At 34.6% G+C, this 14,926-nt stretch overlaps 1 protein-coding gene across 1 annotated transcript in view; it reads right to left on the bottom strand.

Annotated features, from left to right (window-relative positions):
* The window catches only part of SLC4A10 (solute carrier family 4 member 10), a 312,403-nt gene extending 299,341 nt beyond the window's left edge, over positions 1-13,062 (bottom strand). The window contains 1 exon segment of the mRNA XM_021075903.1: positions 12,652-13,062. Coding sequence (XP_020931562.1) covers positions 12,652-12,699 — 48 coding nt within the window. The 5' untranslated portion in view covers positions 12,700-13,062.

Below are 14,926 nucleotides of genomic sequence, written 5' to 3'. Positions count from 1 at the left end.
CAGTGACAATGCCAGATCTTTAACCTGCTGTACCACAAGAGAACTCCCTAATGTCAGTTCTTAAAATTTGTATTTGAAAATTCTTAAGAAAAATCTATTTTATATTTACCAGATTATATTATTGGCATATAGCTTATTACTGTCAGATGACAAAATAGTTGTTGAATAAGCATTATTGAATAAATTATTGAATGAATTATGCATATTGGGTATAAAAATATTTGATGTAATTATTCTCAATCAAAAGGAAAAATATTAAGCCAATTATAACAATAATAGTTATATTTTTGTAATTGCTCCCAAAAGTATAACATATATAAATTAATCTGTACATCATTATGTACACAATTAATTGATTCTCATAAAACTGTGAAGTAAATGTTATTATTGTTATCACTCCTATTTTATAGATAAGAAGAGTTAGATTTGAACTTCTGGGTAAATTGCCAAAGTTGGTGTACCTACTAATTAGAATAATTAGAACTGTCTGACTTCAAAGTTCAAGTTCTTGACAACTTATGTCTACTAGTGTTGCTACCTAATATGTCACCCATGATATGTTTAAGAAGGACTTCCATGCACTTGACTCTGGGAGCAACATATAATTATCTGAAGTAGACTCTACTTTTAAGAATGTAGCACTCTAAGGAAATAATTTACATGTGTGTGTATTTATATATAATTAAAAATAATTTTACATACTTATATAAATTGTAAAGTGATATATAACATGCAATAAATGATAAATTAGTAAAATTGGCAATAATCACTTAATTTTCTAATCCATTATGATTTATTTAAAAAAAAAACCCTCTGTCTATTATTGCAAAATTTGGTGTCCTGGCATTAAAATAATTCAAAGATGTATTCTAATTTTTTTATTTTGTTAATTTTTAAGTTAAAAATTCTCAAACTCTGAAGTTAAAGATAAGAATCACCTAGAGAGTTCTTTAAACTATTTGTTTATTGGCACTGCCCCTTTGATATTCTAAGCCTATAAGCTTAAGGCCCAGAACTTGCATCTTTAATGAGTCCTCCTGATGTTCTGATGCAGGTGGTCTTTGACTTTGATTTTTCAATAATCCCTTTATTTAGAAGGAAAAAATTACTAAAATTTTGTTATCTCCCAGAAGTGCTCTTGAAAATTATACAAAAATCAGATTTTTTGACAGGTGTTTATATTATGAATTTATTTGTTAATAAAACACAATGTGCATAGTATGCACTCAAATTACAAATTATATCTTAGATCTATGCCTGCTATCTATATTTTTTTCATTTTCAGAAAGAGTTCAAATAGTTTTATTACAAAAGCAGCATAAATATCAACAGAAAATCACACTGTATTTATGAAAGTGGTATGAGTCTAACAATAATTAGATGTACTTCATAAGTATAGCTACACTTTATAGTAGTTATTATATATCTAACTACTTTTTATGGCACTTGCTTCCTGGAATTTGACTGGGTCATCATCTTTGATATCAAACCGTTATTAGTTAAAAAGAAAAAATAGTCATTAGGAAGCAATAGCCTTCTCTAAATAACTTTGGTTTCTCAGAACAAGCAAGAAGAAGCAGAAACACAAACATTGAGGGCACTCTAGCAACTTAACACATTCAATATGGAATGGGAAAATTCTTCTTTAAAAACTTGCTTATTAGATCCTTAGAGCATAATTTTCATGATGAATGAGCAAGCCATGATGACATTAACATAAGTATTTTATCACTAAATCAAAACTATAAAGAGTTCTTGGGCCAAAACCGAATCAAGAAGAAATAGATAATTTGAACAGACTGATCACAGAAATGAAATTGAATATGTAGTAAAAACAAGCCCTACAAAAAAAAGTCCAGTACCAGACAGTTTAAGTGGCAAACTCTACCAAACACACAAAGAGCTTACACCCATGCTCCTTAAACTTTTCCAAAAGGTTGAAGAAGGAACACTCCCAAAGATATTCTATGAAGCCACCATCACCCTAATACCAAAACCAGACAAAGATACTACCAAAAAAGAAAATTATAGGCCAATGTCTTTGATGAATATAGATGCAAAAATTCTCAACAAAATTTTAGCCAACCAGATCCAACAACACATAAAAAAGATCATATACCATGACAAAGCAGTATTCATTCCAAGTTCACAAGGGTGACTCAACATATGCAAACCAATGTCATACATAACATTAACAACAAAAACTCAAAAATCTCAACAGAAATTGACAGAACATTGTAAATCAACCATAATAGAAAAAATAAAAATATTTTTAAAATAAAATAATAAAAATAATTTGCTAAAAAGAAAAAAAAAACATGATCATCTCAATAAATGCAGAAAAAGCATTTGACAAAATCCAACATCCATTCATCATAAAAACTCTTACCCAAGTGGGTACAGAGGGAACATATCTCAACATAATAAAAGCCATTTATGACAAACCCATAGCCAACTCAGCAGAGGAAAGCTGAGAGCCATCCCACTAAAATCTGGAACAAGACATGGATGTCCATTCTCACCACTTTTATTCAACATAGTATTGGAAGTCCTAGCCACAGCAATCAGACAAACAATAGAAATAAAAGTATCCAAATTGGAAGAGAAAAGGTAAATTGTCACTCCATGCAGATGACAGGATACTATGTATAGAAAACCCGAAGGACTCCACACAAAAACTATTCAAACTGATCAACAATTCAGCAAAGTAGCAGGATACAAGATTAATATTCAGAAATCAGTTGCATTTCTGTATACTAACAATGAAATATTAGAAAAGGAAAAAAAAAATTAATGGATAGAAGTAGAGACTCTCATACAGGGTGAAGTAGGTCAGAAAGAGAAAGACAAATACCATATGATATCACTTATATCTGGAGTCTAATAGATGGCACAAATGAACCTTTCCACAGAAAAGAAAATCATGGACTTGGAGAATAGACTTGTGGTTGCCAAGGTGGAGGGGGAGGGAGTGGGATGGACTGGGAACTTGGGGTTAATAGATGCAGACTATTGCCTTTAGAATGGATAGGGAATGAGATCCTGCTGTATAGCACTGGGAACTATGTCTAGTCACTTATGATGGACCATGATAATGTGAGGAAAAAAAATGTATACTTGTATACGTAACTGGGTCACCATGCTGTACAGTAGAAAATTGACAGAACACTAAACCAGCTGTAATGAAAAAAAAATTAAAACCACTAAAAAAATTTAAAAATCTTTTAAAATTGCAACATCAAAAATTAAATACCTAAGAATACCAAGGAGATAAAAGGCTTATACACTGAGAACTGTAAAATATTAATCAAGGAAATTAAAGAGGATTCAAAGAAGTGGAAAGATAACCCATGATCCTGGATTGGAAGAATTAATATCATTAAAATGGCCATACTACCTAAAGCAATCCTCAGATTTAATGTGATCCCTATCAAACTACCCATGACATTTTTCACAGAACTAGAACAATCCAAAAATTTATATGGAACCGTAAAAGACTCAGAATTGCCAAAGCAATACTGAGGAAAATAAGACAAAGCTGGAGGCATAACTCTCCCAGACTTCAGACAATACTACAAAGCTACAGTAATCAAGACGGTGTGGTACTGATACCAAAACAGACATATGGATCAATGGAAGAGAATGGAGAGGCCAGAAATAAACCCAGACACCTAAAGTCAATTAATCTTCAACAAAAGAGGCAAAAATATAAAATGGGAAAAAGTCTCTTCAACAAGTGGTGCTGGAAAAACTGGACAGCTGCATATAAATCAATGAAACTAGAACATACCCTCATACCATGCATAAAAATAAACTCAAAAGGGCTTAAAGACTTAAGGTAAGGTACCATAAAACTCCTAAAAGAGAACATAGGCAAAACATTCTCTGATATCAACCATACAAAGGTTGGTCTCCTAAGGCAATAGAAATAAAAACAAAAATAAACAAATAGGACATAAATAAACCAATGGGACAAGGTTTTGCACAGCAAAGGAAACCATAAAAAAAAAGACAAGCTACAGAATGCAAATGGTGCAACCAACAAGGCCTTAATCTCCAAAATATATAAACAACTTGTATAACTCAACAGCCCAAAAAAAAAAAAAAAAAAAAAACCCAAATGAAAAATAGACAAAAGACCTAAACAGATATTTCTCCAAAGAAGACATAATGGACGGCCAACAGGCACATGAAAAAATGCTCAACATCACTAATTACTAGAGAAATGCAAATCAAAACTATAATGAGATATCACCTCACACCAGTCAGAATGGCCATCATTAACAAGTCTACAAATAACAAATGCTGCAGAGGGTGTGCAGAAAATGGAACCTTCCTACACTGTTGGTGGGAATGTAAATTAGCACAACCACTATGGAAAACAATATGGAGGTACCTCAGAAAACTAAATATAGAAGTACCATATGATCCAGCAATCCCACTCCTGAGCATATATCCTGACAAAACTACAATTCAAAAAGATACATGCACCTCTATGTTCATTGCAGCACTATTCACAGTAGCCAAGACATGGAAACAACCTAAATGTCCATCAACAGATGAATGGATTAAGAAGATGCAGTACATATACACAAAGGAATACTACTCAGCCATAAAAAAGAACAAAAGAATGCCATTTGCAGCAACATAGATGCAAATAGAGATTATCATACTAAGTGAAGTCAGAAAGAGAAAAACAAATACCATATGATATCACTTATATGTAGAATCTAAAATGTGGCACAGATAAACCTATATACAGAGCAGAAACAGACTCACATACATGGAGAACAGACTTGTGGTTGCCAAAGGGGGAGGAGGATGTGGAGTGGTCTGGGAGTTTGGGGTTAGTAGATGCAAACTGTGACATTTAGAATGGATAAGCAATGAGGTCCTTCTGTATACCACAGGGAACTATATCCAATTGCTTGTGATAGAACATGACAAAAGATAATATGAGAAAAAATGTATGTGCGTGTGTGTATGACTGGGTAACTTTGCTGTAGAGCAGAAATTGACAGAACATTGTAAATCAACTATAATTTAAAAATTAAAAAATAAAACATGCAAAAAAATAAGGGAAAAAAAAGAATCCTTGGCTATAATACATTCTTACTCTATTCCAATGAGTCTGTAAATTTAACTCCATTTTCATCTTCTAAGAAAACCTCTGGAGTTCTGAACTATTTGGAATTAGGCCTAAGTTTAATATAGAAACTTCTGTACAAATGGCACCTCAGGAATTTTTGTGTCATCTTTGAGTGAGTACATAGAAGTCCTCACTAAAATAAATAAAACTAGAAAACACTGCCACTTAAATACATGGAGAGACAGTTAACATACATGTTTGGAAGACCCAATATTGTCAAGACAGCAATTCTCCCCAAATTGATCTATAAATTCAAAGGAATCCCTGTTAAGACCTTTGCAAGCTTTTCACGGCAATCAACAATTGCGTCCTAATATTCATATGGAAATGTAAAGGACCTAGAATAGCTAAAACAATTTTGAAAAAGAACAAAGTTGAAAGATTTATACTAGCTGATTTCAAATTTTATTATAAAGACAATAATAAGACAGTGTAGTATTAGGGTTAGGACAGGCATATAGATCAATACAACAGAATTCAGAGTCCAAAAAGTAACTTTATATTTATATTGACTTAATTTCAACAAACCTGCCAAGAAAAGCCAATGAGAAAGGTAATCTTTTCAACAAATAGTGCTGGGGCTATTGGATATCTGTATTTTTTAAAAAAGGAATTTAGAATCTTACTTCATATCATACACAAAAATTAACTGAGAATGGATCATTGATCTACACATAAGAGCTAAAACTATAAAGCTTCCAGAAAAAAAATAAGAGAAAATCTTTGTGATCTTGGTCTAGGTAGAGTTAGTTATTAAGTTCAACACTAAAAGCGCAATCTTTAAAGAAAAAAATAATAAACTACACACCATCAAAACTAAAAACTTTTGTGTTTCAAAAGTCACCATTAAGAAAATTAAGAGGCAAAACCAAACAGTGAGAAAACATTTGCAAGTCATATTTCTAACAAGAAACCGGTACCCAAAATATACTAAAATATATATTTTTTTAATAGACATTTCATCAAAGAGATACAAATCTCCTTAACCACCATAACATTTTGGAAGAAACAAACTATAAAAAATCAATGTTATATAAAATATAAAATTTTTAATAATTCAACTGTATCAATGAAATTAAATATATAAATTCTTAAAATGGTTAATAATTGACACTCTCTTTATAGTTTGACTTACTATACCACATAGTAACATAATATTTTATGAGGCTAGACCAACAATGACTTTTAAAAAAATGTTAGCAACACAGAATGAGATTTAATGGGAAAAAAATGTAGCTCCTTAGAAATTTAGTTGCTTTGATTTTCCTTATATTAAAGTTTAGTGAGTATCAAGAGAAATTTTAAAGTTAATTTGGAGAAGAAATAACAATATGACCCAAAGTAAATAATTCTCTTTCTCTCTTATGTACAGTATATGCCATATACTTTCTTAACTCAGTTTTGAAAATATATTTCAAAAGACCTCCAGGTCTACAAATAGTTTGCTAAAACCCTGGCCCACCTCAGCATTATCATCACAAAGAGAATAAATTCTGTGGTAGAGACTATCTGAGGTATGTGTGCGTGTGAAGTTATTTTTATTTTTTTTATTTTTTTATTTTTTATTTTTATTTTTTTGTCTTTTTGCCTTTTCTTGAGCCGCTCCCACGGCATATGGAGGTTCCCAGGCTAGGGCTCCAATCGGAGCTGTTGCTGCCAGCTTATGCCACAGCCACAGCAACACGGGGATCCAAGCCACATCTGCAACCCACACCACAGCTCACGGCTGCGACCCACACCACAGCTCACGGCAACATCGGATCCTTAACCCACTAAGCAAGGCCAGGGATCGAACCCGCAACCTCATGGTTTCTAGTCGGATTTGTTAACCATGGAGCCATGACGGGAACTCCAAGATATTTTTAATTTTCATGAATATTTTATGTGCCCTTCTCTTGATATAAGCATTATTTAGATCCTCAACTTCCTCCCTGTTAGTGATAATGGTTAAACATTAAACTTTTTTTGCAACTTTTTACTTAAAATTGATCACGTTGAAGTGTATAGTTCAGTGGTGTTCAGTACCTTCACAACATTGTGCATCACCATCTACTTCTAGACCATTTCCATCATTCCAAAAGGAAACCCCATAGCTGTTAGCAGGCCCTCTCAACTCTCACCTACACCCCAAGGCCTGACAACCATTAATCTACTTTAGTCTCTAAGAATTTACCTATTATGGACATTCCAATAAATGGAATCATGCAATATGTGGTCTACAATACCTTACATTTTACAGCACCTTGTTTCACCGTACTTTAATTTTTTAAGAGGTAGATGTGAAAGGCCACTTTCTTTATTTTTTTTAATGACTTTAACTTAAAAGAATAGAGCCACTTTTTAGTTAAATGAAATATTTTCAAATCACAGCTATTTTCAAAAGTAGCCAGTACTTATAAAGCATGTGAACCTGGGTAACGTATTCAACCCTCTGAGCATCAGTTTTTTATCTATAAGGCTACATAACATTAGCAATCTTTTAGGATTATCCTAAAGACTAGAGATGTTTGTGCTTAGCACAAGCCAGAGGCAGTACCCATTATTACTTCACAAAGATTGTCTAACTACCATCATCATTTTAATTTGACACTCATCTGTTTACACTATGCTATATTCTAGTGAAAAGAATGATGACCTAGGAATCAAGAAACGAGGACTCCAGACCAACCTCTACCATTAACTAGTATAAATGCATGTCCTTACCACTTTGATGCCTGGTTTCATCATCTGGAAATTAAGAAATTAGTCTAAAAAACTAGTCTCCATTTGATCCCTACAGTCCTTCTCCAAACAAAACATATATAATTGCACAAGACAGATGCACTATATAGTAATTATTCCCTTTTCCTAAACAAGAGCAACACATCCCAAGGGGTATCTGAGATAACTTTTTAAAGTGGGAGAATACATTAAAATGTTTATTATTATTTACCTAAAAATAAATAAAATCTCCAGTGTTTACTATGCAGATTGAAAGTAGTATATTCACAGAAAGCCAAATGATCAAGTGCCATGTATCCTATGAGGTATGAGAAAGGAAGAGTGGAAGTTTATCTACATAGAAAAATGGGTTGAGAGTGGTACTCATATTTCTCCGTTCACTTGAAGCATCTTGAAATGCATTGTAATCTGTTCTGAAACAACTACCATCCTGAGGTTAGAAAGAAATGACACATTGGAAGTGTGATTATTTTTCTGGCCATGCTCTCTATTTGAGTTCTAGACATTGGTCCAGATATCTTCTAACCTTCTATCATAAGCTATACAACTTCCTTATCTGACCTCAATATTCTCATCATAAAATCAACACTTGTAGGCTTTTAGACTCCACTACTCATTACCAACCTTAGCATTCTATACATATAATTTATTTCTATATTCACTCACCATTGTGGAGTAACAGTTCAAGTCATGAAAGTGGAAATGAGAATTGATTTCTTATACTGAATATTGCTTCCTATGTATTACCATGCATAACGAGTATGTTTTCTGTAAATTCATTTTATAATCTAAATTATAATAAAATGGAAATATCAATGTCTTAGTCAACCTATGTTACTTTGACATTTTAGTCCCATTTTATTTTCCTTAATATAATAATATAAATTTTTTTTCACAACTTTTTTTCACAAATAAAGCAATTCAATAAACTGGGCCATTTGAGAATCTGGAATTAACTTTTTAAAAGGTACTCAATTCTACCATTCACACTATACTATATTACCTTTAAAAAGCAATCTTTACTCTAGTTCCATACCCCAGGGTAGTTTTATAAGTAAGTTAACTTAAAATAAATTCCTTTTAGGACATCTGAATTTTAGAAGGGATCCAACATGGACTACCACACATCACCCAAGATTAAATAATATGAGAAATATTTGTTATAAAAATATCCTCTTAGACGCCTTTTCATGGCCTGGTAATTTAAAGATTGTCAAGGTATTTACTCCTAGCAGCAAATTCAACACTGAATGTCAACAGAAAATTTAAAGTCATATGTAAATATCCTAAATTCCTGCTTCATACATTTAAAAGATAAATTCCATCCTTACTAAAGTAATGTTACAATCATTACTATTTCATATGGTCTCCATTTATACCCATCTCAAAGAATTTATAATAATGATTAAATATTTAAAGAGAAAACAGCAGTCTCTCAACAAGTTAAATGGAATCCTACCTCTAGATTAGCCAGATTGTGAGGTCCATGTGGACAGGGCTTTTTCTGTTTTGTTCATTGCTGTACTCCCATCACCAAGAACATGTTTGACTAATAGTAGGTGTTTAATAAGTGAATGAATCTTCTGAACCTGACTGTTCTATTGCTTCAGACATAACATTCAGGTGCTGTTAAAACCAGACTATACTCTGGGCCTAGAAGAGTTGAATGTCCTAACCATGTGTCTAGGCCCTACAAATGCCCTGATTCAGAAAAAAAAAAAATAATAATCTCAGAAGCTCCCTAAAAAGGACTGAGAGAAAAGAGATCATATCAGGGCCTCCTCCCTACCAACTCTCAAAATATACTTTATACACACTAAATTAAGGTAAACCTTTAAGGCTTAAAAAGACTCTATTCCACACTTCCACTTGAATCAGAATTCATACATTCACTCATTTGGCATACTAATCCATTCTTACGATTTTTCTTTCTCTCTTACTTCTCTACCTACCTCTGAATCCTTCTGTTCCACATCTAATCTTGGCTTTTAATGACTTTCTAAATGACTTTCCAACCATAGTGCAAAGTTTCCATGGCTAAAACTAAAAACCCTACCTTCCACCTCCACTGTACAATGCTTTACAGGGTTTCACTTCCCCATTTTTCCTTCTTAGCAGATAGTACTGGTAAGCCATCTTTCATAAAATCCTGAAACCTAGAATTTATCTCAGTGTCTGTATTTCCATTAACAATGATAACAGCAGCTAACTTTTATTGAGAACTCACTAAGTGCCAGGTACTTCATATAGGTTATTTCAACTACTCATCACAAAACACAAGAGAAAACACAACCATTCCCTTCACATTTTTCAACTGAAGAAACTAAGGGCTTATCACTTTCTCCAGATCATACAGCACATAAATAGCAGTACTGGAACCTAGAAGACTGTGTTTTAAAATACTATGCCACATTACCTCTCACATAATTATCTACAAAGTCATCTGATTAATTTTCTAAAATAGAGCCCCAAATTATTTCTTCCTTTCTCTTCCAAGCATTAAAAACTCCAGTCCAGGATCTGATTTTTATAAATCAGGTTAACAATGTAAGGTAAAAGAATACTTTTTTAAAACTACTTTTAAAAGACCTATATTCTAGTTTTGACTTCATCACTATGGGACTTCTGACAGGTTATTCACACTCCCTGTACCTCAATTCCTTACATTGAAAATTAAGACAATTAAGATGATAAGATCTGCTTTACTCAACATTATTTTTATTTTTTGAGGTGAAAAAAAAAAGCCATAAAAGCAATTGGGGAAGTTGAAAATTCTATACAAGTATAAAAGTAGGCCAATAAGTCAACAACTTTTCTAGCCTCTCAGGCTTATTTTTGTAAATAATGAACTGCTATCATAATTCTCTCTTGCCATTAAACTATGTAACTATTTTGTCCTGGCTATTATCCACATGAAATGCAAACTTTTGCCTCTTAAAAAATGTCCATCCAACTTACTGTAGACCTGTTCTAACCAAACTTGTATTTTCTCTGTTCTTTCTAGCCACAAACTGACTGCCCATCTAGCCCAGTAATGTTACAGTCTTCTAAATTTTTCTAGTTAATCCTCATTTGCTCCTAAACCTTTCAAATATTCCCTGACAATTCATATGCCACATCAAACTGACTTCAGCTTGCTTTTCTAGGGAACTTCCAAACCCCTTCCCCATTAAAAAAAAAAAAAAAAAAAGGCTTTTTTTTCCTCCATACCTTAATCTTGCTTAAATCTCCATTCTCCAATTCCTATGTATAGTTTCTCTGTCTCATCTAGGAAACAATAATTCTCTGACATTCTTGACACCCTTTATTCCGAGTACCCACAGAATCCTAATTTATGTATCTATTCAAGCTTGGGGATACAGACAAATCCTTTACTCTTATTTTTGTAAAATAACTCCACTTCAATGTGTAAAGAGATGCCTCTACCTTTAAGCAGGCAAGCTAATTAAAATGCTTTCCTCTTTTTCTCCTCTCTGACACTGCCCCAGCCTTTTATTTAGGCTCCATTCTTGGTGGTGACTCCTGCACTAGTCTCACCTCCCTGCTCCCTCCCTGCCCAAGTCTGACATCCTGAGAAGTAGGCATGCTCAGTAGCCACAGCCAATTCTGGGATACAAACTGGAATCTTTTGCAGCTTTTGAGCCCGGCAGGAGAGATAAGGCCCTAAAAATACAGTGGCCCAGAATTTGCTCACTCCCCCTGGAGAATCATTTGATTGAAAGATGTGTTCAAAGCCTAGGAATGGACTCAGATATGGAGAGCTTGCTGCCAGTCCCTAGCCTGCAAGGTGGGTCACCAGCCTAAGCAACAGACAGCTGAGAACAGCCCCTCAGCCTGGTTTGGTGCAGAACACAGATCTGCTGTCCTGATCTGTGATAGCACCGATAGATGGCTGGAAGCTAGTGTTTGGCATCTCTGTTGCGTCAAGAAAACACTGTTATTTTTCTTTTCTTCCCTGAACACAGCAACATCAGCTGCTCTAGGCTGAGAAAGAAGATGCTGCCTAAAGATCTATAAAGTCTGTGAGCCAGCCAGAGATTGTAGGAAAGAGAGGCAAATTAACTATTCACCTAAGAATCAGATCTAGGGAGACAGCTTACAGCCCATAAATAAACATTTGGCTATTTCCAAATGAGTTCGGGAGCCTTTCAGATGCTCACATCTGAATTGTGTGCCTGTCCCCACCAAAATGCATACCGTCTTTGTATGTGAACCATGACACATTTTCTTTTGAGAGAAACTGACAACACACACACACACACACACACACACACACACACACACACACACTATCCTTCTGTTCTCTTTTCCCCTGGTTTCTGCAGAGACTAAATCTCTAGAGCTGCAACAGCAGCAGATTCCCTTACCTCACTGTCAGGGGAGTGAGGGATTGGGAGGAAATTTATCACAGAAGAAATACGATAGAAAGGGGCTTTTTTGCAGGGGCTTGACTGCACAGCCTAACAGAGAGACAGGCAGTAACAGACAGGGAAAGAGACACACAGCTGCCCCTGCTGCTAAACCTAGCCATCTCTTCAAACAGCAGCAAACATGAGACATTTCATCACCGTAGTGCATCCATATTGAGAAGGGGGAAAAGAATCATGTGCTTTGCATTATGCATTTCAGTCACCCAAGATGGGAGGAGACCCCTGTCCATATGTCGTGGGAGCTATCCACCACCCCAAAAGTACACTTGCTGAACCTGGCTAGCAGACCGCTTGCCTGACAGGTTTTGCTGCAAACGCTGTTAATCTACGTGACAGCAGGTTGTCTCTTACCGTAGGCAGCAGCGGCTCCATTTGGGCTCCCTGGTCTTTAATCTCCATGTTTTGTAATGCCTCTGGAATAAGCACCTTTCTCTGCAGTATCTTCAATGTCTTACACTCAGCCCGGCACTCGCTCTGCTTAGTATTCGGATCAGGTAGCTCTGAAGCAGGAGGCAATTGCACACTCCAACTCACCAGAGTCACATGGCTCCTACTCACTCGGGCTGCTGGCCAGGTTTTGCACTGAATGCCTTGGATCCCTGGGCCGGTGAGAGAGATTTCCCAAGCCCTGTATCACTGCTCACACCTGGCTACTGATATAAAGTACAGCCTGCAATGCTGCAAGTCTAGTGGACGTTAAGAATCTCACCTAAGATGCTAACTTCTTACACGGACTAGTCCAAGGTGGACTCCAACCAGCTCACCAGATTTTGACACTTTTGAGGCAATTCACTTCATTCCCAGAAACCCACAGAAGACAAAATTCAAACAAAATGACGTTAATAAGTTTTACTAGGTATCCTGCTCTTAGTACCTGGGGGATCTTCAAAAACAGATAAAATGACATCCAAATTGATATGTCTTAGTAAGATCAAATTATGCACACACACAAAAAAAAAAATCAGCATTTTTTTTCCTTTTTTTTTTAATCTTTTGTCCTTTTTTTTAGGGCCACACCCACAGCATATGGAGGTTCCCAGTCTAGGGGTCTAATCGGAGCTGTAGCAACCAGCCTACGCCAGAGCCACAGTAACGCCAGATCTGAGCCACGTCTGCGACCTACACCACAGCTCATGGCAACACCGGATCCTTAACTCACTGAGCAAGGCCAGGGATCGAACCCACAACCTCATGGTTCCTAGTCGGATTCGTTTCCGCTGTGCCACAATGGGAACTCCCAAAAATCAGCATTTAAATCATTGTTAATTTAATAAGAATTAGGTAGACACTTTCAATATTTTAATTGTGAGAAACAGATAAATCACACACTATTACAAATAAAATATATTTTCTATAATTTCCCATCAAAAATAACAGTAAGGAATATTTTGATGGTAGCAATCATCAAGATATTAAAGAACTTTGAAAAGAATGAATCTAACAAGAGTAGCCCGGGGACATACCCTTTCGCTTTATAAGTCTCAGCAAAAGAGAGGTGAAAGATTCTATAATCCACAAAAGAGAAGCTCTTTGGTAGGAAAAGTTGTTGATAATGGTTATTGAGTGACTATACATATTTCCTAAACTAATTAAGCCATGTGTTACTGGACCCAAGTAAGATTATGGAGATAAAATTATTGATAGTTTGTTTTAAATAAGAAAAATTTCACTAGTTTTTTAAAACCCTTCATCAGCATGAGTAAATATTAAATTATTTTCAGCAACACATGAAAATTTTCCACACTGCTCATCATAGGTAGAATTATAGATAACATATCTGTTTTCCTTCTCAATACAATTCCTTATAATACCAACTTCTATTATTTTTATTATAAGAAAATATTTTTATTTTTTAAACCATAATAATTAATACAGTTGAGTGGCAACTTTGTACACAGCACATTGAGATGATTCCAAGGACTTAAAGAGCAAGATATCTGATCAGGAATTTACTAATTTGAAGCTGAAGTTGACTTTCTACCATGAACTGATGAATAAAAGCTCCCTGCTCACTCGAATGACCATAATAGGTAATCACGTACAAGTGATTAGAATAAAAATACCTTCTCTTTAGAAAGATTATTTCTATCACATTAGGAAACTCTAAGTCACCCAGTTTATATTTGGTCAAAAAGAATTTAAATATAACTAGGAAAAAGTCTGATTCTTTACTCTACGAGTCAAAATAAAAGCAAGACAGTATTTTTAAGCTACTTTTAATATTTTCCTACAATGTGTTTAGTAAATCATATAGGTACTTTGCTGAAACAACCATTTCTTGAGAGCTTACTATATGCTAGAGCTACTATTTCTACCAGTATAATAAGACATACCCAGAGTTTCAACAGCAGATATTCTACTGCTAAGATTGAGAAGGCCCATATCCCTAAAGGTCTCTGATCCAAGATGTTAAATGCTAGCCTAGAGAAAACAAAGTGGAGAAAGAGAAAGTGATCCTCATTTAATCCACTATTTCTATTTTACAACTCCAGACTTTAAAATTAAGATCTATAATCTGAGAGAATACATCCACATACTAAACAAGCACCAATGAAGGAAATAAATATTGATAAATTCTGGGAAGAAACTCATTGTTAGGTAGGAGAATTTTTACTGGCAAAACCAT

The sequence above is a fragment of the Sus scrofa genome, chromosome 15, assembly GCF_000003025.6.
Source record: "Sus scrofa isolate TJ Tabasco breed Duroc chromosome 15, Sscrofa11.1, whole genome shotgun sequence".
Taxonomy (NCBI): Eukaryota; Metazoa; Chordata; class Mammalia; order Artiodactyla; family Suidae; genus Sus; species Sus scrofa.
This window is presented reverse-complemented; position numbering and strand designations above follow the sequence as displayed.